We start from the raw sequence: 26256 nt of genomic DNA, 5'->3' as shown, positions 1-26256 counted from the left end.
TTGTGTCTATGGACGGTCCAAGTAGAACTGTCGCATATTGATGAGTCGAAGACGAAACGTCGCGGATAATCTAAATACAAGAGAGCCCGATAAAGTTATTGGTATGTAGTGAATAGTGATTGTAGGTAGCTTGTATTGATTGGTTTGATATTTGGATATGTGCATGATCAGCATTGGAATCGCCGGATACCGTTGGTTAGCCGGACAACACAATACAGGCAACTAGAAAAAGATTCTAGTTTACGATTCTGAAAAGTGGTTGCAAAAATTAAAAGCTAGCCTGTAGCTGTAGTGGCAAAACTTGCACACAATACTTGGCTAAACCATAAGTTATTGAACCACAGATGTGTACTTAAAACTCACCTTGACTGAGTGCTAGACTTTGTGGAGCCTTGTTTGAAGGAAAGGCACAGTAAAATGTGCATGTTCTGTGTAAAGCCAATAGGATGTTTTTATTCGCCAAATTATGAACAGTATGATTTTTGACTAGCCCGTTAGATTCATGTGCGAGTTGGTATTAATTAATGAACCCTGAATAAATGACCATGTGATCCTCGTTTGTATAGATGCATTACGTTCAATTTTCGAAAGCTGACCAACAAATTTCTTAAAAATTATTGGAATCTCACTGGACTTGGCCTTGTAATCGGTTGGCACATAAATTAGTTTGCGATGCTATACATATTCCCGACAACCTAACTGGAGAGAGGTGAAATATGGGACGAATTGAATATTAGCATCAAAAAAAGCAATGATCGAGTGCAAGTAAGGACATCAAGAAAAAGAGGTCCTAGTGGTGATTTTTCTTATTCTGATGCATGTTATAAAAATTCAGTTGCAACTAATTTAGATTTTAACTGTAAAGTTAACTCGGAAAACGATTGAAACAGCTAGTGAAATTCAATCCGCATTAGGATTAGGATTAGGACTTCATCCTACGAATCAATGAATATGCTCGCACTTTGTTATGACGAAATAGCAGAAATGTACAAGACTTTGAACGCAACATTGGGAACTTAGATAAAGCGTTTTCCGTATGGCTGTGTGACGTCCTAATCAATGATTTTCACCCTATTGACGTCGTCGTATCGAGCTGCAGTGAACAAGAGCATGATATCGTGCTATCTCTTTCACATGTGGAAGTGAAGTGAGTGTCTCTTAGATCATTCTCGGGTAAGCAGAGTTTTCCATAGTGGGTACCAGAATCAAAAGTTTGGTACCGATGAATGATGCATGAGAAATGTGTGAGTTTGACGGCCACACCAACCGAGTCCCTAGACAATGAATGACAGCGTGCGAATGTCCCGAAGTTTTCCATGTTATTTCACACGCGCTGGGATATTGGCGGCAAGCACATTTCGTTTCCTAATAGTGTGTATACTATACATTTTAATACGAAGCATAAATTATGTTACTCACAATATGTTGTTTATAAAGCAGATAAAATAGAAGTGAATTATCCCATTCTGAATTATTTGAGTGTGAAATAACAGTGAAAATGGCTAGTAAAATGAATCTATAACAACTTCACTTTTAATGGAGTGGAAGGGGGATGTGTGGCAGGTGGAAAATACCTGCGAACAATATATGCGCCAACAAACGAAGAATACCTATAAGGTAAAATTCCCAACCGAAACTTTTGTGCAAGGACTTGAAAAGCGAGTAGGTACAATCCAAGTATCTCTGGAGTTTTCCGACAATCTGGTTCATATTGAGACACTCAGGCAGGTCAAACAAGTCATCACTTTTCCGTAATTTTCCAGCTACACCCTTTGTTATCAATGGAGTGACCCAGTAGAAAATGAGTTTAGACAGCCAGTTTGCGTCATCCTGAATTGGTCCCAAGGCAGTTTCATCAATTTCTTCTAGAAATCTGGTATAGGTATTCGACAACAAAGCTTGCTGTTCGTCATCTACTGTTCTCTGCACACGCAGGTAGTTAGCACTTCCAGGAGCAATTAACGTCGACCCGTATGCGACATAAAGCAGTAAATCACCTACATACCACGCCCAATAATCTGATCGAATATTGGTATGTACCCATATAGCAGATAGTGCTAGTAACGAAGTCCATAACACAATTATCACCAATGGTCCACGATGGCTTAGAGTTCCTCGTCGGAACGAACTTCCAAGAAATCCAATATGCACTGCCCAAGCCAAAAACTGAACACACGTCAATAGGACATCGATGGGATAGATTTGTCCATGAATACGAATAACGTAAAATAGTTTAATGATCGGTACAATTCCCAAACCTACGGCAGCAGCAATCCGAAGTCGCAGTAATCGTATCTGCGTCGCATCACGAAACACTGACCGCTGTATAGTCCCGTAGTAGAAGGAAGAAAACACAGAAAATAACACAAGGATTGGAAGTTGCAGGCAAATTTCCTGAAAACATGGTGCCAGTTCGTTATTGTCGTTTGCCCACGGCCGCAAACCGGACGGGCACACGTAATTCCAGGAGAAGTTCCAGTTTGACATCTTTGAAAAAAGCTTATTATTTTTCCCGGCTTAGTTGTAATCCAGGTGAGTCATATTTTCTTCTTGTCACACTTGGTTTAGATATCTGCAAAAATGTTGCAAATTAAGACGTTGAATTATTTTGTTCACTATAGGTAACGCGGTGTTTCTCTATTAATTGCTGAAAAACACGCAGCAATTTTATAAATTCATACCTAGCAGAAATCTGAAATATTACAAAACTCTGCGAAAGCGGACGAACAACGAATCCAAGAACGATCCTTTGAGGAATTGTCAAAATAATTTGTTTTCTATTGTATTCTCCTGGCAGGATCGCCATTGTGTGGCCTCGCCAGGTAGCGCAGGGAGTATATCAATCACACATCTTACCTCGTTGACGGTCCAGCAGGAAAAGAGGTCGATTCTATGAAGGAATTTCCTAGCATGCTTTAATCCGTAGGATTATCAACGCATGCTGTGATCCGCGGATTGTCGTGTCGGAGTTGCTGTTAACCGATAACCGCGTGTATACAGTATGCACCCGTTTGTTGGCGCATATATTGTTCGCAGGTATTTTCCACCTGCCAAACATCCTGGCGAGGCCACACATTAACTTACATTTCTATCTAATTCTTATTAGGTTTTTTACTTGCTAGTTAAGAAAATGTCGAATGCTGATGTTTTCTTTGGCGGTAAATTCTCTTTCGCTCTCTGGTTCGTTGTATGAAATGCCAGCTGTGGAAGAACTAAGCAAAATGCTCACGGCTGAATTTGGTTCACATCGCATAGCAACAGAGACATCGTTTAGAACAGCGAGAGAAATTCATATGTGAGCTTGGCGCTTGTGATCAAGATTGAAATTTCATGTGTTTGAAATCTCATTGAGTTTTTTGCTACTATGAATTTTTCAACACTGCCCCTCATCCCAACAAGATTTCTTGGGACCGCGATAAACCAGGTCCAATTTGCTGCCTTGAACGTGAACAGTTATAAAAAAGTGAGCGACCAACCTTATCTTTCGCCCGATTGTATCCACCTACTGCAAGAATTTATTCAAAACTGATGTCTTATATGAAAAAATGGGTTGACGGAATATTTATGCATGTGACGCGATGCAGCAATTTTAAAAGTGCGGACGAATTAGTAACTGTCTGAACAGAAAATATGTTTTGGGCGTTTAATTTGTTTCTTTACAATCATTTGCATGGTAATTGTTTACATACTTTCGATTGTATGGCTGTCAAGTATGAAATAAAACTGTTAAACAGAGTTGTATAAAGAACTGTTAAAGTGCAGAGGACTCAACTTGTCACAATAAATGGCGCTATCAACTATTTTCAAGGAAATTGACGAATGTGATTGTGGCATGATGAAATGATCTTAGTGGAACTAAAAACTCTAAGAAACGGATAAAACTGATATACCGAGCACGAGCACTTGAACTTAAAGGAAATTTAAACTTGTCTTCTTGTATCAAATGTATAAGGCTATTTCAGAGCATTTACAGTAAATTAAAAATTAGCGTGCCCATAGACACAGACCTTCATTCTTTTTATTAGAAATGAAGTCGATATTCCTGGGAAAGAAATGGAAATTTCGATTCGTCTTTACCTGAAATACGCCAGTATATCCTGCCGTGGATGTAAAGTGAGCTTGTTAACTCGGGATCCTACTAAGATGTGCCAATAAATTTATTTATTTAACCAAGCAAACATAATCTTGTAATTATCCAAGAATATGTCAGCGACATTGTTTGCAGATTACAAAGACTTTTTACAAATCGCTACCTCTGTTTAGCTCTACGTTTCAGCAGAAACGCATTAATGCATTAAACTCAAAATATTACACACGCATTAAAAAATGAAAAGCCTCTTCTGTGCGATGTAGCAAAATTTTAATTGCGTACCGTACAGATCATCGAATGACCGGTGATTGACAGCCGACTGCTGAAGGTGTCAAATGAAAAAGAAAAACGCCCTCTGGCTGATGGCTAATCGGATTATAAATTTCTCTCGCCATCTGGTAAAACACTTCTCGTCTGTTTCCAGTTTAACGTTGAACCGGTATGGCGCTGAAATGTGTTCAAAACAGACGTTTCCATCAGTTGCAAATGTATAGTACGGATAGAATTAAAGTAGGTATTTTGTAAATTTTTAATATGATGATTTCCAATACGAGGTAAATCATCTGCAATGGTATGCGATTGATGCCAGACTGGCTTGACGTTTTCCATTTATTCCATTTCATCAGTTCTTGGACTTCTTTTAATTTTTGCCATTGCATTTCTATCGAATTGCATAACTCTCACCGGAGCGCAATTTCAAATTTGCTGTTAAGATCGGGTCAGCAAGATATTCTAGTGATCCTATCTAGTCCCGCCTAACTAGCAGAACTTTAAATATAAATTAGTTTAGCAATATTCATTATGCAATCAAAGCTCAGCCACTTTAATTTTTAAAGCAAAGGTACAAAATGTAAGAAAAGAAAAGCAAAATCAAATAAGTAATCACAATTTACAGCACAATCGTGTCGTTTTTCAATTAGCTGTTAGGATACTCCACAACAGATAAACTGGATATACTTTTATGCTTCCCTTTTATCATCAGAAAATATATCGCTTCCATTCGCTGAAATATATTCCTTGGATTGCCAATATCGATATAGGTAACGTAAACCTGGGTAGACTGAGACAATGAAAAAAGCTGCCTTCCTTCCATGAAGCAAGTACAAACGAACGAAACTTTTCTGTGTATTACGATATTGAACAAAGCCCTCTCAGTTCAGACTCTACGCCGACAACAAAGCGATAGGAACAAAGGTTTTTAATATCTGATTCGCGATTTTTTTTTTATTAATACGCCCCGGTCGTCCTCGTCGTCGTCCGGGTGTAGGCATTATTGCGAACCATTCAATCAATCAAAAGTCCGTGCAGGAGCTTCTCCTTTGTGCCATCGACGATCGCGTCCGTCGTTGTCGCCCGTGAAGCAAATCCTTTTTCTCGAATTACATTTCCACCTAGCAGGAGGTTAATCAATTTTGAGTGCTTTACGTGCTTCAAAGAAAAGTTGAGCGCGGAACGATTAGCACATTTTCCCGTGCTCTGGAAGCGAGCTTTAAGTTTACATTAGGCAACCCATATTAAATTATGTGGAAGAGAAACCCGTCACGCCGCCGGGCGGTGTTTTAGTTCCTTTTTGCTACCTTTCAGCTTCCATCACTTTGTAAAGCAGGATGCCGTACCTTACCTTATGTTGCAGTTGAAGCAGTAATTTTTTAAAAGGAGAAAAAAAAAACAAATTAGCTAATAAACCAGCTGTAGTTAGCACAGTAATCGAGGCGGGAAAACGTGACCCGGTCAATAATTGCGAGACCGTTTAAAGGGTACATACATCTGTACTAGTAAAATCAGATTAAGTTTCTACTGTTGAATGCTTATTTAAATAATGTTAATTCATCAAGCAAACCTTAACATACTAGTGCGTCGTAAAGCACTGCCTCATTTTTATCAATCTAAACAATTAATTTCAAATCAGGGTCAGGCAGTGTTTCATTTCAATAAGGATACGCATTGTGTAACCAGCCAGCAGAGGAAAGCCATTTGATATTTTTTTTGCCTTGTGCTCTTTGGTGCACCTTTCGCGCTTCAATAGGCAGATATGAGTGTAATGCCATGAAAGGTGAAATCGGACCGACACGGGAACAATGAAAAGATTTTTTTTTCACTTCAACACGATTGAGGTGAAAAGTGGGTGTTGCTCAGGATAACGAAAAGTATCCAAACAAGATTTTATTATTTATATTTTCCATTCACAGAGGCTTGAATTCATTGCCAAAGCTCTGAATACAATCCGCTTCGCATATACGGTGAAAAGTTATGCACCCATTTTGCCACTCGGGTGGGTGAGATTGTGTGTGCTTAGCAACCACCTTTCCGCTTCGGGTTTTCCCTTTCGTTGTTGGGTAGCGAAGAAAGAATCCCTCTCTCTCTCCCTCGTGTGATTGTTTAGTGCCGACCAGATGGAAAATAGGTACTGCGAAAACACGCGAAACGAACAAGGTATTTCAAGGCAGCACAGCTCCCGCACGAACCCGTTGTTTTAGTTAATTAAAAACGAGCAGAATCAGTGTGGCATTTTTGGGTTCCTGAAGTGTAACAATACTAATGATGATGGCATCAACCGGAGTCACGGGTACCTGCTACGGTGATGAAAGATTGAATTATCTTGTTGTCATGTTTCATTTCTGGTTTTCCTATTTTTCGGGTGACAAAATATGTAACAATCAGCCTGCTTCGAAGAGAGTTGACATTTATTGTACTGTTTGTCACAACCCACCGTGCCTAGAATTTGATATTATTTAATTGAGACATGTAAACTGTGAAAAATAATGTGATTTTAGTGCCATCTGTGCAGTCAATTATTTTTCAAAATTTGTATTTTTTTTTTCTCTGTTCATTCAATTCTCGTTCTTCAAAAAAACACATTTTTGGTATGAACATTATCACTGCCACCAGTATTTTGATCTATAGATATCATCCAAGAGTTTTTTTTCTGTATTCCGCACTTCGTTTGTTTTCCAGTATCGCTAAAGACGGAGCGAACTCAAGCAATCAAGCAATCGCGCTTTCTAAATGAGGGTTGTTACCTTTCAGTTACAACTGTTTATATACTGCTTTTACCATTGTTTTGTAATTTTTGATCATTTTCGTATAATTTTTGTATGACCACCTTTTTGTATAAGTTTTGAATCGTCTTAGTAACTTTTATTTTCTTTTATTGTTCTTTCTCTTTTTTTTTGAGATTTTTTTTTTGTCATTTTTGTATACAGTAATGTTCCGATTTTGTTAGCCCCATGTTGAATTTTGGGCTGACAAAATGGGGAAACTGACAAAATCGGGAATTTTTCTTTCGAATTTTTTTTCAAAATTCATGACTTAAAACCCTGCAATGTCGAAGGCTTCTACTAAAAATTAGATTTTAACCCTCAATTGGTCAACCGAAAGCTCAATGAACCGGGCACAGCACACTGGTCCAGAACCTTTTTTGGTGCGCATTAGCTTTGAGCAGGAAAACTTGGTTTTAGATTTATGGAACCTTTGGAAGAGTTTCTTAAAATTAATAGTTCTTTCGTCCAGCGGAATTCAAATACTGATTAACTCCCCTAAAAGAGCAATAAAAAATTTATTTTTCTTCAGTTTCAAAATTACATATTGATGTGTTCTGCAAAGTTTTACAGCATATTATTACAAGAAATTTTGCCGAAGACAGTAACCTTCTATCTCTTCAGCAACGATAGAAAAATCCTTTTTCTCATAAATGAAAAATCGTTAAAATCAGTTTTTCAATTTTAGCTGTTTTTGTAGTTGTTGTATGACTTATTCTGGTTCTACAAAGTTGTACAAATAGTAAAAATACAGAACGTTTCTGAATAAAGTATACCTCTATTTTTGCTTGTTTAGGAACTGTAGAACTTTTACTGTAAAAATACCCTAATTTTAACCCCGAATTACTCGTAAGAAGGCATCATTTTATTCAATAACTCTCCTTAGAGAATCAGAATAGCAATAAGCAGGCTGAAAAGCTTTATAAATCATGTTTAAAAGCACAAAAGTTAAGCAAAATTCCTAGGCTGACAAAATCGGGATAAAACATGATAAAATCGGGGGTAGAAACAATCGGGAGCTGACAAAATCGGAACTTTACTGTATTTTCAAATCATATTTGTGTCATTTTTGTGTCACTTTTACATAATTTCTGTATTATTTTATTTTTGTGCCATTTTTTTCACTGATGGATAATTTTTGGTATTTTTTTTGTATGGATATTGTTTTTGATTTTGATCTATATTGATATTATTTTTATTTTTATTTTCTACATAAGTTTAGTACTACTTTGGTGCAATTTAAGAAAAAAAATTATATCGGTATCTCTTTTGTGAATTCTCTTTATACCTGTTTGTCAGCTAGTGTCCTTTGTGCGTCATTAAGTGTCATTTTTACATCAATTTGTATCATTTTTGTTTCGTTTTTTTTTGTTTTGTTTTTTTGTTTGTATCGTTTTGTTGTCATTTTCATATCGTTTCTGTATTTGTGTCATTTTTATGCAATTTATAGGTCATTTTCACTTGGTTTTTTGTCTATTCATGTTCACTTTTGTTATTACGAAAATAAACTTTTTTATTGCGTGTGTAATGGTGCTTTTTACGTCATGTTTCAACCATTTTTGTATTTCCTGCATTGTTTTTGTGTCATTTTTTGATCATTTTTTTGTGTTTTTGTGTAATTTTGTCTACTTTTTCAATCATTTTTGTATCTATTTCGTTTGTGCTATCAGTTTTGCACCATTTTTGTCTATTTTTTATTTCATGTTATTTTTGAAATACGTAGTTTTTTTTATCATTTTTGTGCCTTTGTCGCAACTTTTTTTTGCAATTATTTGAATCATTTTCTGTATTTTTGTGTAATTTGGGAGTAACTTTTAAAGCATCTGCGAATCAGTTTTGTATTAGTTTTTCTTTATTTTGTGTCACTTTTGTATCAATTTGATGGTGGTTTGCCAATTTCATGCAATATTTGTATCCTATTAGCTTAAGTTTTTTATGTTGATTTTGTATAGTTTTTACATCATTTTGATACCATTTTTGTGTCATTCATTTTGTATCACTACTCGTAGCTTGAGCAGCATGCTCTACCCTTAAATTAGGAGCGATTATGATGCAAAAATGATAGAAAAAATAAAACTTTTCTTTTTTTTTGTATGGGCTTATCACTTTGACCACAACATTATTGATCTATTGTAATGTTGCCCGGGTGTATGCTGTATTCTGCACTGCATTTCTGTGCTTCATCGTTATTGAGTAAACGATAAGCTTATATTTTTTTTATGCGTGCTTATGTGTTGAGGGTTTTACCCATGCTTCGATGCATGTCCTACTATACCAAACCTGTTTCGCCTCGCTATAGTTAGCACTGGTGAGTCCTCCTGAGGTTCAAAACCATTACCTCATTAGGTCCTCATACCAGTATACTAACCATAAGAAGCGTCTTTGGGATAATGTAGAACTCAGCATGAAGGAAGGGTGATGAGGGGCCAGAGAATAAACCCATGCTAAAGTCACTTTGACATCGAATGGCCTGATTCTACTAAGATTCGAACCCACGACCATTCGCTTGTCAAAGCAGACTCGGTAACCTTGCGGCTACAGAGCCCCCCTGTAGCCAAATCTTACAAGCATTGTACAAAAATGGCACAAAAATTATATATGTATAAATGACAAACAAGATACACAAAGATAAAGATGATGAAGGCATATGAAAATAATATGAAAACGACATTAATATGGCACTGAGGTAGCGACAAACTGTTACAAAAAAGACACAAAATGGTTCAAAAATGAAATAATAACAACATAAAAATAATATAAAAATGAAACGAACAACCACATGATATGACAATATCATGTGAGCTTGATATGACCAGCAGATAAATGTAAAACGTATGCAAAACTTATAGATGATCTAAAAATTTCTCCAAAATAGCACAAAAATAACACAAAATGTCTCAAAAAATAACCCAAAAGATCACAAAAATATGCAAGCATATAAAATACACGAGCAAAAAAATATACGAATGTTATTGCGAAAACGATATGTTTAATATTATTAAAGCTTTCGTTCAACCGGCCCACTCTGTAATAACCATCAGCTTCACTGATGATCAAAAGAGTGCGGGAACTCATTCTCGATCTGTAGATAAATAGCATTATCGATAACAATGGGTACGATTTTCTATAAATAGCGAGATCGACCAAATTACTTTGTCTCTATACAATCAGTATCAATAAATTCTCGATCGGGATCGCGTCGCTTGTTATCAGTAAACGGTGTATAACTTAGCGAACCCGAATTGTGACCAGTGGACCTTATCGAAGAAGAACAAACATTTTCTGGTCCTTCGAGCCGGATGTCCGAAGGACATCCCGAACCTGAACAGTGAACATTCTCCAAAGTGTAGTGCATTTGTTCTCACGGCGTGGTATCGCCACTGCAATTATTAGACGGAGCTTTCACCTGTGATAAAGTGGCGGCCCGCAGTGCAGCAGCTACGAGTCACGGAAATTCTGCGAGCTACGGCATAATTAGCACGGCTCCACATTCCAATACTGGATTTTTCGATCAGTTTTCATCGTGGCGTATCATTTTCGGAAAGGAACAGATAAGTGGCAGGTTAATTGCATCAGTCGTTCGCCATTGCAAATGGGTAAACCGCATGTGGCCTATATGTGAAACAATAAAGTCGAACAAATTATATGCATTGTGTCTTATTTGATTGCAACGAAAAGGGTTTGGTTCGCTGAGTTGAGTGGTGCAGGTTTATCGGTATTTTTCACTATTGATTGTCTGCTGATCGGTGGGTTCTTTCTTTCAATTTATCGGTTTCGTGCAATCTATCGGTCGGTCAAGCTGTGGAACAATAATTGAAGCGCAAGTGAGATTATACAAAGTTCAATATGTCGAGCACCGAGCTGCGGACACTAACGAGGCAAGAACGACAACTTCGAAGTGTGATAGACGTCATACGGGAATTCGTCCAGAATTACAGTGAAGCACGGGATAAAACTGCAGTGCATATGCGTATTAAGAAATTGGATGAGGTTTATAATTTGTTCTGCGATATTCGGACTCGAATAGAAATGATACTTGAAGATACCGACACTGGTGAGGATTTTGTGGATCCAGACGAGTCCGATGACGCGCATGTTAAAAGAATGGCGGCAAATAAGGCAAAACGTGAAAGGGAACACCAGCAAGTCTTGAAGAGTTTTGTAAACGAATATTTTTTGTTGAAACAGTCAATGGAAAATCTATTGTCGCCTGCTGAATCGAGTTCGACCACCATTGTTCCTACTGCAATTGTTAATCACCAACCTCCCTCCATTTCTATGATGCGTGTGAAGCTTCCGGAGCTCAGGCTTCCCACATTTGGTGGCAATTTACGTGAGTGGATAACGTTCAGAGACACGTTCAAGAACCTGATTTCGGATAATATGCAGCTTTCCGATATCGATAAATTTACATACCTTCGTACGTCATTGACCGGAGAAGCGCTACAAGAAATAGGGTCAATAGAGCTTACTGCGGACAACTATTCGATTGCCTGGCAATCACTCGAATCGCGATATGAGAACAAAAAACTGTTGGTAAAATCTCATCTGGATGCGTTACTGGCCGTCGATCAAATGAAGAAGGAGAGCTTTGAATCCCTGAATCACGTCATCAATGAGTTCGACAAGCATCTGCAAATGCTGAACAAATTGGGAGAAGATACAGCATCTTGGAGTACAATTATAGCTCATTTATTGACTAGCAAGTTAGATAATACGACTCTACGTTTGTGGGAAAGTGAGCACCGATCACGTGAAGTTCCAAAATACGTGAAGATGCTCGAGTTTCTGAAAAACCATTGCACCGTTTTACAATCCGTCGCACCGAAGCATTCTCAACCAATCGAATCCCAACGGCCGCTACGTGCCGTTAGCAGTTACACCGGTACACAAATTATCTGTCCATTTTGCAACGATGAGAAGCATCAGGTATTTCAGTGCACAAAATTTAGAGCGATGAGAATAGAGGAGAGGAGGAAGGCGGTCGAAGGTAACCGCTTGTGCTATAATTGCTTATCAAGAGGCCATGTTTCCAAATTTTGCTGTAGAAGTTCCTGTAAGATATGCGGACAACGGCATCACACGATGCTCCACCAAGATCCCAGCTGCAATGCCACCAACACTTCAGTTTCACAGCCACCACAACCGCAACCGATTCAGAAAAACCCACACACGACACAGACACTAACAACCGCACATGCACAAAATCAAACTCCTCAGCACGAATCACACCAGCCCTCACACGATGATCTTGACACGTCAAGCATACACGAACAAACACCCTTCTCTACAACTACATGCTACCATGCCACCCATCATGCTAAAGCAGTATTACTCGCTACCGCCCTCGTCGTTCTCGAAGACCCATTCGGAAATTCTGTGCTAGCTAGAGCTTTGCTCGATAGCGGCTCTCAGCTTTCCTTTATGTCGGAGAGTTTGTCACAAAGGCTCAAGTTCAAACGATCACGTGAAAATCTCTTCATCAGTGGAATCGGTCAAGCTACTACCAACTGCAATCAATCGGTTACCGCTCGTCTTCGCTCTCGAGTATCCGATTTTGTCGGTGACGAAAGCTTCTATATCTTGCCTCAATTGACGCAAGCTTTGCCCATTTCGAGAGTAGCTACCAACCACTGGAAGCTACCAAGGAACACAATTCTCGCAGACCCCACTTTCTACGAGCCAAGCTCGATAGACATCATTATTGGAGCGGAGCTCTTTTATGATATACTCTCAACAGAAAAATTTGATCTTGGGAGTGACGGCCCATGTTTGCGAAAAACTGCTTTCGGTTGGATTGTGTGTGGAAAAAGTTCGAATAGTTTTGGACAATCTAATTCAGTTGTTCCAAACAGGCACAGAGAACGGCCAGATGAACTCGTTACGCAGCGTTGGGGGCCTGGATCAAACTGTTTTGAATTCAAGATTCCCGAAGGGAATCGTTCTGATATTCTCAAACACAGTATTCGGTCCGATCTGACTAAAGTGTTCAACTTTCTAATAAGCCTTGTAGTCATCCTAGCAAAATTTATCGTTCGATCTTTCTGGAAACAGAACGTTTTTTGGAACGAGTCAGTCGCTTATGATCTACGTCCACAGTGGAATAAGTATCGTCGGAGTTCAGCCTGCCCAGGAAGGTTCAAGAACAACTCCAATCCATCTACACGAAAATGGAAACACTATCCATTCGCTTTAAGCAACAGCAACCAGAAGGGAAGAACTAAGGCTTCCCCAACGAAGGCGCAGCCGCGCCTGCGGGAGCCAGGGGGCTCCCGCAGTCCAGTTAAGTTTTTGTTTTCAATGAATATGCAAAAGGTTTAAGGAATGTTTTGTATCCCATAGCTGTCACCGTCCGCCCAAGGACGGAGGTCGTCGAAGCAATTGTCAACACGCTGAAGAGAGGAGAACGTCCACACTGTTATACCATCTATCCGAAACTGGAACTCGTCATCACGACTCCGTTGGACTCATAAAAATGCCGCGCTAGGCATCGCACTTCATGTTCATCATCTCACTGTATCGTCTACATCAAGCATGGGAAGTCATCGGCGTAGGCGCCCGCGGAGGGACGCCTCCAGGGAATTACGCTGTGTATCCTCGGCGGCCGGGGAGTGCACCCCCAGGATGGTCGCAATCTCATCGCAACTCATTTCAAACTCATCGGAAATGCATCGTAAGCAAGGCATCGGAAGGAAATAAAAATTCGCTCATGGATACCAGTACAAGGCCGGTGTGCATTCATCTAGGATGGACACCAGCACCAAGCACACTACTGATCTACAAAGAAGTTGCAGTATAAGAAGTTTCGCATACACTTCTCGACTATACGACTAACCAAACCAAAAAATTTATGTAACCAAAAGTGTTAAATTTTTGTATCATTGTGGAAGAAAGTTTTGTAATAGTGTTAGTTATATTCAAATAGATAGACAGTAGATTAGTTTAATTTAGAAATACCGCATATTTCTAAGGCGGCCGGTATGTTTAATATTATTAAAGCTTTCGTTCAACCGGCCCACTCTGTAATAACCATCAGCTTCACTGATGATCAAAAGAGTGCGGGAACTCATTCTCGATCTGTAGATAAATAGCATTATCGATAACAATGGGTACGATTTTCTATAAATAGCGAGATCGACCAAATTACTTTGTCTCTATACAATCAGTATCAATAAATTCTCGATCGGGATCGCGTCGCTTGTTATCAGTAAACGGTGTATAATTTAGCGAACCCGAATTGTGACCAGTGGACCTTATCGAAGAAGAACAAACACGATAGAAAAAATAAAACAAATGATGCAAGGCATAAATGCCTTCTTCATCTTTATCTTTGTGTATTTTTTGTCAATATGTATAATAGATTATTGAGAGTTTCTTCGATTGTGATAATAATTTCAATTCGATTCGCCAAGCAGTACGGTTGCATTTTAAATTTACTCCCGGTTTGTCGTGTTTTAGTTTATTTGTTTTAATAACCGTCGCGAACGTTCACCGTGCTTAAGGTTTAAGTTTGGATAACACAGACTTGCGTAATAAATTTGAACCTATTTAATTTGATTGTGAAGTCAAGTGAAGTGAAGTGGCAATGATCTGTGAAATTTGCCAATCAGATTCAACCACTGAAGAAGTTTTGTGGGTTTGCATTGGCTGCAATCGTGGCTTTCATGCAGCATGCGTAGGTGTTTCGGTTCAGCGCGGTTCGTTACGAAGAAGAGAAAAAAAAATTATAGATCCGCTGTCATATATCCTGCCTTGCTGCAACACTTGCCAAGCGTTAATCACTTTAAATTTTGACATCAAAGCGCTGGTAAATCAACAATCCCAGCTGTGCGAAAATATAAACACAAACACCGAGGTCGTTCATCGCACGAGTCAGCAAAATAATGAGCACATAATTCACGAAGCGATGGATCGTATTGAAGCGCTTCTCGGTGACGTGAAAAAAGAGCTGACGACGTATAGGAGTGCTGTTACTACTGGCCTAGTCAGTGGAATAAAAAACCACCTGACGTCATTGATCGATTTGGCAATGCAGACATCGAATAAAGATGTAGTATCTTCGATGCAATCGATGTCGTCAGGGATGTCGGAACTCAATGACGAAATTAAAAGACTTTCTACTGTGACGATTGATATGGCGGCTAACTCAACCATGCAGCACTACCCTACAATAGGACTGGAAATTCTCGATGAGTTGAAGATACTATCTACAAATTTTGCAGTGGCTCATAAAAGAAATGTACATTTGCCTACGCCGCCGGCTGAGGGCCCAAGTTTGTGTTTGTATGCTGAATTAAACGCGGGCGATGAAAATGAAAATATGGTTGACAATTCTGGATGGCGAGTTTTGGGCAACAAGAAGGTATGGAAAGCCTCGTGGCTTGAGTACGATCAAAAGGAATCACGTCGTCTAGAGCAGGAAAGAAGAGCTGAGCAAGCTAGAAGTAGAAGGAGGCGAAATCGAAGGAATCGTAACGTCGCTCACAATAATAACGTAAATAACAACCGTAGGCAAAACAATTACAACAACAACCGCAGAAATATCAACAATAACAACAATCACCGCGGAAATAGTAATAATAACAACGTGAACTTCAGATCCAACAGTTATTACTCCAATAATAACCGTAACACAAATCGTAATAATCGTAGGCAAAACAATTACAACAGCAACCGCAGTAATATCAACAATAACAACAACAATCACCGCGGAAATAGTAATAATAACAACGTGAACTTCAGATCCAACAGTTATTACTCCAATAACAACCGTAACACAAATCGTAATAATCGTAACAACAACAGCAACCGTAATTTCAACTATACTAGGACTCAGAATCAAAATACCTGGCTTCCACCTGATAGAGTACTTCTTGCAGCAGCAAAAGATCAGTTTTCTAGGCCACCAGCTAATTATCATCCATCAATACAGTTTCAAAGAGGTGAAATTTTAAACCCGTATCCGGTAAATGGTAATCTACAACGATCTCTTCCGGCCCACACTTCCGACCTGATGGCTCCAGGGCATCCTCCAGGTGGATCATGTGACGCGTGTTCATGTCGACACACGTGTTTTCGGAGCACTCGACGCACTCCCTAGAGGAAGGTTTTGTATCATCTAGTTTATCTGAATCAATAATAGTAGGCCCAAATCTAAACACATCTTGTTCTTCTCCCAATTTAAATACCAGTTATGAAATGTTAATATATTGTCAAAATTTTAACCGCATGAGAAGCGCGGCCAAAATCAACGAAATCCAAAACAAAATTTTAAGTTCCTCTTATACTGTGATTCTAGCTAATGAAACCAGTTGGGATGAGAGTGTAATCAGTGAAGAGGTCTTTGGCAATAATTACAACGTTTATAGAGACGATCGAGATTATCAAATGTCAGAAAAAAAATCAGGTGGTGGAGTCCTAATAGCCGTCTCTACAAAACTTAACTCTGAAATAATCACTACAAGAAAATTTAAGGATTTTGAACACGTTTGGGCAAAAGTGCTAGTAGCTGGCGAAACTCATATATTTGTTTCTGTATATTTTCCTCCAAACAATGCCCGTAAAGATATTTATGATAAGTTTTTCTCCATTGCCGAAGAAATTATAGCTTGTTTACCGCCTGTAGTGAAAGTGCATATGTTTGGTGATTTTAATCAACGTAATGCTGACTTTATTCCGGACATGGAAAATGAAAGCATTTTGCTACCAGTGGTTGGAGAAAACGAAACGCTACATTTCATATTTGACAAAATCGCAAGTTTAGGGCTTAATCAAATCAATCACGTCAAAAACAAACAAAACTGTTACCTAGACTTTCTGTTGACAAACACTAGCGAAGATTTCTGTGTATGCGAATCACTTGCGCCTCTATGGAGAAATGAAACATTCCACACGGCAATCGAATATTCTGTATTTCTACATGGTAATGAGAGGCCGTTTGATTGTGAGTATGAGGAATTTTTTGACTATCAAGTAGCTAATTATGGTAGCATTAGAGATAAATTAAACGTTATTGATTGGAAAAATATTTTACTGAACGTCGAAAACGTCGAAAGTGCCACCAAAACATTCTACAACCTATTGTTTAAAATAATTATGGAAGAAGTACCAGTTAAAAAACGCAGACGCCAAGTTTTCACCAAAGATCCAGTATGGTTCAACAGGCAAATTAAAAACTTAAAAAATCGTAAGCAAAAGGCACACAAAATTTTCAAAGATCACGAAACTGCAGATAATTTGGAAAATTATTTAAATATATGCAATCAGCTTAATCTGGCTATAAATACCGCATTTAAGGAGTACAATGTTAAGACGGAATATGAAATTAAATCTTGCCCAAAAAATTTCTACAATTATGTGAGGACTACATTAAAATCAGATAATTTCCCATCAAAAATGTGCCTTGACAGTAATGAGTGTACTGATTCAGCAGGTATATGCAACTTATTCGCTAACTTTTTTCAAGAAGTTTACATAACGTACCCAGAGGCAGAACGTGATCTTGAATACTTTGATTACTTTCCTGAATTTCTTAATGACATCAGCGTTAATCAAATCAATATGAACGATATCTCAAATGCATTAAATCATTTAGATATAGCGAAAGGATCGGGACCCGATGGAATTCCTCCAGTTTTTTTGAAAACTTTAGCTACAGAACTAACTGCTCCATTATATTGGCTTTTCAATATGTCATTGGAGTCCGGAGTTTTTCCACTAGTATGGAAAAAATCTTTTCTGGTGCCTATTTTCAAGACTGGTAAAAAAGCGGACATCCGCAACTATCGTGGTATAGCACTTATATCTTGCATCCCGAAACTTTTTGAGGCAATAGTAAATGTTAAAATGTTTGACCAAATTAAAAATAGAATAACACCTGCGCAGCATGGTTTTTATAAAGGCCGCTCGGCTACTACAAATCTACTCGAATTCATTAGTTATTCTCTAGATGCAATGGATAACGGTAACCACGTTGAAGCCTTGTACACTGATTTTAGTAAAGCATTTGATCGCGTTGACATACCTTTGCTTCTTTATAAATTGCAAAAGACGGGAATCCAACCCAAACTCCTCAAGTGGCTTGAATCATATTTGACCAACCGAGAACTAATTGTAAGGTTCAGAGGAAAACAATCAAACCCTATTAATGCCAAGTCAGGTGTCCCTCAAGGCTCTCATTTAGGACCTCTACTCTTTATTTTGTTTGTTAACGACTTATCCTTCATCCTTAAGAAGCTCAAAGTATTGATTTACGCCGATGACATGAAACTTTTTATAGAAATAAAAAATGCTGAAGATATGAAAACTTTTAAAAATGAGATATTGCTATTCCACACATGGTGTAACAAAAGTTTACTGCAACTAAATGTCCAAAAATGTAATCTAATCTCTTTTAGTAGAAAACGTAACCAACCTGATGTGTCAATTTCCTTAGGTGACCAGAATGTGAAAAAGTGCGATAGAGTTAGAGATTTAGGGGTTATCCTTGACTCAAAGCTTACGTTCATTGATCATTATAATACAATTATAAACAGAGCTAATAACATGTTGGGCTTTATTAAACGTTTTTGCTATAACTTTCAGGACCCATACACTATTAAAACATTATACGTTACATATGTTAGATCAATATTAGAATATTGCAGTATAGTATGGTCTCCATTTACAATCACACATGAACAAAGAATAGAGTCAGTACAAAAACAATTTTTATTATATGCACTGCGTAGGATAGGTTGGACTCAATTCCCGTTACCGTCTTATAAAGATAGATGCATGCTTATTGATATTCAAACATTAAAGGAACGGCGAGAATTTGCAATGGCATCTTTTATTAATAATATCGTCTTGCATAAAATCGATTCAACTGAAATCTTATCAAAATTAAACTTTTATGTGCCAACAAGACATTTGAGACAACGACAAATATTTGCAATTAACAATTATAGAACGAACTATGCAAAATTTGGACCTATTAATCAAATGATGGCAGTTTACAATATACATTGCAACAATATTGACTTCACAATGTCCAAAATAAAACTTAAACAATACTTTGGTAGTTTACTCCGCAGTAATAATTCCTAACATTAATTTAATAAGCTAGATTGTAAGATAATATTAAGTGTTTCTCAAAATGGCCTACAATATTGATTGGCGACAATAAATAAATAAATAATAGGTTAAAGAATTGGCTGTTCAGTCTTAAATGCAGTGGACGATTTGTTTTATTTTACACCAACGTTTCGATCTTTGGTTTAGATCTTCTTCAGGGCTTCTAGAATGTGTCTTTTATTAGTTAATTGTGACCTATCTTGTAATTTGTGTTGTGACTTACAAAGTTCAAACCGTCTTTGTCTAGTAACTTTTAGCCTATAGTGTTGTCTGTCTTTGGGTTTGGGTGTATACTGGTTAAAAGACACATTCTAGAAGCCCTGAAGAAGATTTAAACCAAAGATCGAAACGTTGGCGTAAAATAAAACAAATCGTCCACTGCATTTAAGACTGAACAGCCAATTCTCCAACCTATGTATAAACGGTATAATTTTCATATTATTTTTGAAAGACTTATATAATGCTTTTTCTGCCATTTTTCTGCCATTTTTGGTATATTTTTTGTCATCCTGGTATCATATTTGTATTTTTGTCACTTTGTGCATCCATTTTGTATCATATTTATATACAATTATTTTTGTATATTGTTTGAGTTGTTTTTGTATCGATTTCATGTTAGTTTTGTTCTATATTTGTATATTTCTGCATCATTTTTGTTTGATTTTTGTGTCAACTTTGTATCATTCTCAAGTCATTTTTATGTTATTGCTGTATCACTTCTGTTATATCAGTATTTGCACCAATTTTATAATATCACATCAGTTTTTACATCATGTTTGGTTGTTCCTACGCCATTTAGGAATGATTCTTATATCCTCTAAGTCATTTCTGTATTCCTTTCATATATGTTCACATGAATCAATTTTTATACTAAACTAGTCGCTTTTTACGTGAAGGATATGTGTGAATCAAAAGCGCATAAATTCCGAATCATTTTTGAGGGTATACAGTAATGTTCCGATTTTATTAACCCCATGTTCATTTTTGGGCTGACAAAATGGGGATACTGACAAAATCGGGAAGATTTTTTCCGAAAATGAAATGCAATATCGAAGAATTCTACTAAAAATTAAGTTTGAACCTTCAATTGGTCAACCGAAAGCTCAATGAACCGGGCACAGCACACTAGTCCAGAACCTTTTTTGGTGCACATTAGCGTTGAGCGGGAAAGCTTGGTTTTAGGTTTATGGAACCTTTAGAAAAGTTTCCTAAAATTAAATAGTCTATCGTCCAGCGGAATTCAAATTTTGATTAAGCCCCCCGAAAACGCAATAAAAAATTTATTTTTCTTCAGTTTCAATATAACACATTGATGTGTTCTGCAAAGTCTTATAGCATATTATTACAAGAAATTTTGCTGAAGACAGTAACCTTCTATCTTCTGCAAAGATAGAAAAATCCTATTTCTCATAAATGAAAAATCGTTAAAATCAGTTTTTCTATTTTAACTGTTTTTGTAGTTGTATGACTTTTTCCAGTTTTACAAAGTTGTACAAATAGTAAAAATACGCAACATTTCTGAATTTAGTATACCTCTACCTTTGCTTGTTTAGGAACTATAGAACTTTTACTACAAAAATACCCAAATTTTGACCCCGACTTACTCCCAAGAAGGCATTATTTTATTCAAAAACTTTCCCCAGAGAATCAGAACAGCTTCAAGCAGGCTGAAAAGTTTTATAAATTATGTTTAGAAGCACAAAAGCTAAACAAAATTTATGAGCTGACAAAACCGGGATGAAAAGCTGATAAAATCGAGGGTGGACAAAATCGGAACATTACTGTATAGTCCGTGAGGTAGGTGGGAGCTGATCCCACAACAATTGCCGGTCGAGTGCGTTTCCAATTACACCACGGCACGTTTTTACCTTTGTTATACAATATAATTACCTTTGTTATACAATATAACAAAGGTTTAGGAATTGGTGGAAAAACACGAAGTCGATCTGAGGCCCGGAGGGCCGTGTCACATATACCAATCGATCAGGTTTGACGAATGAGCAATGTCTGTGTGTGTGTGTGTGTGTGTGTGTGTGTGTGTGTGTGTGTGTGTGTGTGTGTGTGTGTGTGTGTGTGTGTGTGTGTGTGTGTGTGTGTGTGTGTGTGTGTGTGTGTGTGTGTGTGTGTGTGTGTGTGTGTGTGTGTGTGTGTGTGTGTGTGTGTGTGTGTGTGTGTGTGTGTGTGTGTGTGTGTGTGTGTGTGTGTGTGTGTGTGTGTGTGTGTGTGTGTGTGTGTGTGTGTGTGTGTGTGTGTGTGTGTGTGTGTGTGTGTGTGTGTGTGTGTGTGTGTGTGTGTGTGTGTGTGTGTGTGTGTGTGTGTGTGTGTGTGTGTGTGTGTGTGTGTGTGTGTGTGTGTGTGTGTGTGTGTGTGTGTGTATGTGTGTATGTGTGTGCGCTTCAATTTTCAATCGCCTATTTCTCGGAGATGGCTGAACCGATTCGTCTGCTATAACTTTTATTTGAAAGGTATTTTTACCTAGTATATCACTATTAAATGGTTTCGTGGTCTGACTTTTAGTTTAAAAGTTATAAGCAAAAATGTGAAAATTACGTGACACGATTTTCTCCGGAACCACATAACCGATTTCATCGATCTTAGTACCAAATAAAAGCTCTTACTATTGCTAAACTTCACGCCGATTTTTATTGAAAGCAAACAAGTGGTTTAAAAGTTATGCTTAAAAAACCAGTTTTGACAAGGTTAAAATGATCGCCTGTTTCTCAGAGATGGCCAAACTGATTTACGTGCTATTAGTTTCATTTGGCAGGTAATATAGCCGGATAGATCACTATTGAATGGTTTCTTGATTGGATGTTTAATTTGAAAGTTATGAGTAATTCAATACACTACACCAAAATTAACAATAATTTATAATGATTTTAACCAAGAAAAATAACCTAATTTCAATTATTTTAATATCAAACGAGAGGTTTTCACACTACGAATATATATGCAAAATTTCATAAGAATTGGTTTTACCGGTCAAAAGATATTAACCCTCGAACACTCGCGCCAACTTTTATAACACAGTTACTCGCGCGCACAATAGCCCAAAACCAAAGAAAACGTGCGCACTAAAGTTTTTACTAGGAAAACTTGGTTTTAAGTTTATCGAACCTTTGGAAGAGTTTCTTGAAATTGAAAGCTCTATCGTCTGGCAGAATTTGAATTTTGATTAATCCCCCTAAAAGTGAAATAAAAAAATTATTTTCCTTCAGTTTCCATATAACACATTGATGTGTTCTGCACAGTTTTAGAGCATATTAGTACAAGAAATTTTGCTGAAGACAGTAACCTTCTATCTCTTCAACGAAGAGATCTTATTTATTGTATATGAATTTGAAAAATCAGTTTTTCTATTTTAACTCTTTTTGTAATTGTTGTATGACTTTTTCATGTATTACAAAGTTGTATAAATAATAAAAATACACAACTTTGCTGAACATAGTATACCTCTATGTTTCCTTGTTTACGAACTGCAGAACTTTGATTATAAAAAATACCCTGATTTTGACCCCGAATTACTCGACTACCAACAGACGGATACATTTTAAACATTTTACATTTGCTGGTAGTTTTGCTGCACACAGACACCATTTTTCCATATGAAGAAACGAAAGAAAATTCCAGTTGGGGCCAATTGCGGTACACCTCACATGATACTTGCTTCGTTTCTGTGATGTCGGTTTATGCTAATCCATTTTCCTAACAATTTAAAGTAATAATGCATTGAATAATTCTGACATTTTGCTCATAACAAGTTTATTGAAGAATATACGTTAGTATATACGTAATATACGATTTGTAACTATATAACAATATGGCATTCAAAAACCTACATATGGTGTACAAAATACAACAACGTGAGTAACCGAAGGTTCATAAAAATTGATGAAATTTATTCAAGAGGAACTTTATTGTTGTGAATCAAATAGAATGGCGTTACAGGAAATTATGCATAGTTCAAAAACCTTTTAACTAGACCTTTACTACGCAATGTATATGTTAAACAATAATATTTCATCTTACAACTTACTTTTACTTGCACTTACCCTCATTAGTAACAACTTACTCAGCAATTTCATGAGAAAAGAAACTATTAAAATTTATAAGTGCTTCTATTTGTTTCAAATTTTGTAAACTTATTCAATTTCCAAAAATTTCATGTAAACCAAACGTGTCGATTTCTATCTCAAATTGCAAGTAAGACGGTATAACAAAGGTTCCTTTCACCACTAGGTGGATTAAATCAGGTTTTTTTGTCAACTCTGCGTTTCGAGTCTCGTATCGAGTTCAACTCGAGTACCAGTTGTTCTTCGGAAAATTGTATAGCAGTGCTTTTTTATCATCATCATCATCATCATCATCATCATCTATAAATAACCTTTCGTTACTCGCGCCAACTTCGATTTATAGGCATACTAAAACTAAACAGAATTCACTCGAATACTTATGCCACTTGGCGAAAAACTTATAAAACTTTTTCAACCGTTTGAAAGATCTTGGTCTACGGATCAACTTTTCTGAAAACAGTAATTTTCTTAATTGCTGGAATCCTGAGATATACCGAGAAGTTAACGGTTCACAGGCCTTGTACAAAATACAACTGAGGAATAAAATTAATTTTTATCTAATATTCTATCCTCTAAAAAGATAATATGAGAATTATATTTCTACCAGTATTGTACTCACTTCTCACACAACCCACGATCTAATCTAATATTTCAACCATAAAATTGTCCAAAGCACGGAGCGCTCTTTATCCCAAATGCATCCATAGCAACCCTCCTAAATCAATGGTCGTTCGACCGCGATGGATAATAATTCCATCTTTGACAAACGAAATAAATCCAAGCGCTACTGCTGCTGCTGCAAGCGTTACACGTGTGGTAAAAGAATCGCGGAATCATATAAATCGATACCGATTCTATTGACAGTTTACCACCGGGTGCACTTTTTTTTCCACCCAGCTCCCATTGAACGTTATTGTAGTTGGAGTTGACTAATCTCCTTTATTCGCCAAAACACAATAGCCGTTCAGCAGCAGGCAGTACGCTGGTGCACCAGTTCGGATGTTCGGATTCTCGCCTCGTTTCTGACCGATGGAAATTTGAGCCCGGCATCGGAAAAAACCGCAGAACGATTTCTGTATTCCTTTTATTGATTTTATTTACGATCTACTAGAATTGTAATGGGAGCTGTTTGTGGTTTCCCGTTTCCAGCAGTCAGTGCCGGGCCGGCATGGCAGGCAACGCTTTGGGCTATAAGCGCAACCGGAAAGGATTCGGTCCATTAATTTCCACCACTAAACTGTCATCGCTTGGCCCGTGCATGAAATATGATTTTATTTTGAAGTCCCTTTTTCGGGGTGGGGGGTGGTAGTCTTAAGTGGGATATTGCACACATTATAAAAATTTGTTTCCTCCGGTTACAACCGGAGTGCAGTTGTGCGGAATTGAGAGTGAAACAAAAAAAAGTGTTCATATTTTACCGTGGAAAAAAGGTGGATTTATGCCGGATCGCGATGTATTTTATTTAATTCTGTCAGGTTATCGCTCAATACTACCGTTATGCTGTCTCTGCATTTCAATATTCCAACCGTTGTACGAAGGAAATATTAAAACATATTTTGTTATTGCATCGCAAGGGTTTAACTGCAGGGCCGCTTTATTCTGCCAAACCGATCCATAGGAGCGTGAACGGACTAATATTAATAATTTTCAATTCCCTCCAAAATTTGAATCCCACATCACGTCATCCCTTAGAATCACCTGCTACACTCACTGCTTCGGTTGCCCTTGCCTTCTCTCGTTGGGTGGTCGAATCCACCATCATCATAAATCGTGCATTACTTCCATCTTGCCATCTCGTGTTTGACTGTACATATATAACATACTAACCCATCCGGTTGCCAGTTGCGGTGAGGGTCGTGTCATGTCACCGGACGGTAAAGGATGCATGGATCGGAACGAGTGTCTCGATCTACCGTGCCTGAACGGAGGCATCTGCGTGAATCAGGAGCCCCGCCTGCGCTACCGGTGCGACTGTCCGGACGGATTCTGGGGTGAAAACTGCGAGCTTATCCAGGAGGGACAGACACTGAAGCTGAGCATGGGCGCTCTAGCCGCCATTCTTGTGTGTCTACTAATCATATTGAGTGAGCATTTCTTTCACACTTTTAGATCATGGAACTTTCTTTCCTCTGCCTTCGTTATCTCTAGTTTCTGTGTAAAATGTCGCTTCATATGTATTCATGAAAGAATGCACGTTCTGCGCTTTATGGATTCTGAGTAGCCCAAAAGTAGAGCACAATTTGCATGTTTTTACCGTTACAACTTTTCATTATCATTCCGAATTACTATCCAACTCAGTGCTCCCGAAACGATGCACCTTCCGTCCTTCCCACGCTAGCGCTTTTTGCCATTTGAACCCAATTTGTCCTACCACCCACCAAAACCAAACCACAAACTAACCAGCGAAGCGATGAGCCAACTTTTTAGCTTTAAGATGCGGTAAGTAGTAGCAAGTAGCAAGTTTCACGTTATTCCGTTCTTTCTTTTTTTCTCTTTTTATGGCACCCAAATCTTTTTATTTGCCCTGCAACCAAAAAACAAACGATCACACACTATGTTTCACCACCACCACCACCATCCACTTGCAACCACAACACACACACACACAAACTCCGACGCGCCTGCACATCTACCCGAAACTGTTGTCCCTGTGCTATGTGTGTGTGTGCGCGCCTGTGCGCCGTTTGTGCCTGTATCCATGTGCGGCTGTTCAGATGCCCGACGGGATACCGGAAGTCCGGTGCCCAGTGTGTCAACAACAACGAGTGCCTGTGGCATCCCTGCCAGAATGGCGGGCGCTGCCGGGACTATCAGCCACCGAAGAAGTACGAGTGCGTGTGCCCCATGGGTTACACCGGGATGCACTGCGAGCTGGAACTGTTGGCCTCCGGGGTGCTGACACCTTCCAAGGACTTTATCATCGCGCTGATCGCGTGCGTCA

The 26256-nt window shown here is 38.1% G+C and overlaps 1 protein-coding gene across 1 annotated transcript in view; it reads left to right on the top strand.

Moving 5' to 3' along the window:
- The window catches only part of LOC128741142 (neural-cadherin), a 136876-nt gene that overhangs the window by 95645 nt on the left and 14975 nt on the right, over window positions 1-26256 (top strand). The window contains exon 9 of the mRNA XM_053836742.1: window positions 25158-25399. Coding sequence (XP_053692717.1) covers window positions 25158-25399 — 242 coding nt within the window. The remainder of the gene's footprint in view (window positions 1-25157; window positions 25400-26256) is intronic.

This window comes from Sabethes cyaneus, chromosome 3 (assembly GCF_943734655.1).
Source record: "Sabethes cyaneus chromosome 3, idSabCyanKW18_F2, whole genome shotgun sequence".
Lineage (NCBI taxonomy): Eukaryota > Metazoa > Arthropoda > Insecta > Diptera > Culicidae > Sabethes > Sabethes cyaneus.
The sequence above is the reverse complement of the archived record's forward strand: the minus strand, read 5'-3'. Positions and strand labels throughout refer to the sequence as shown.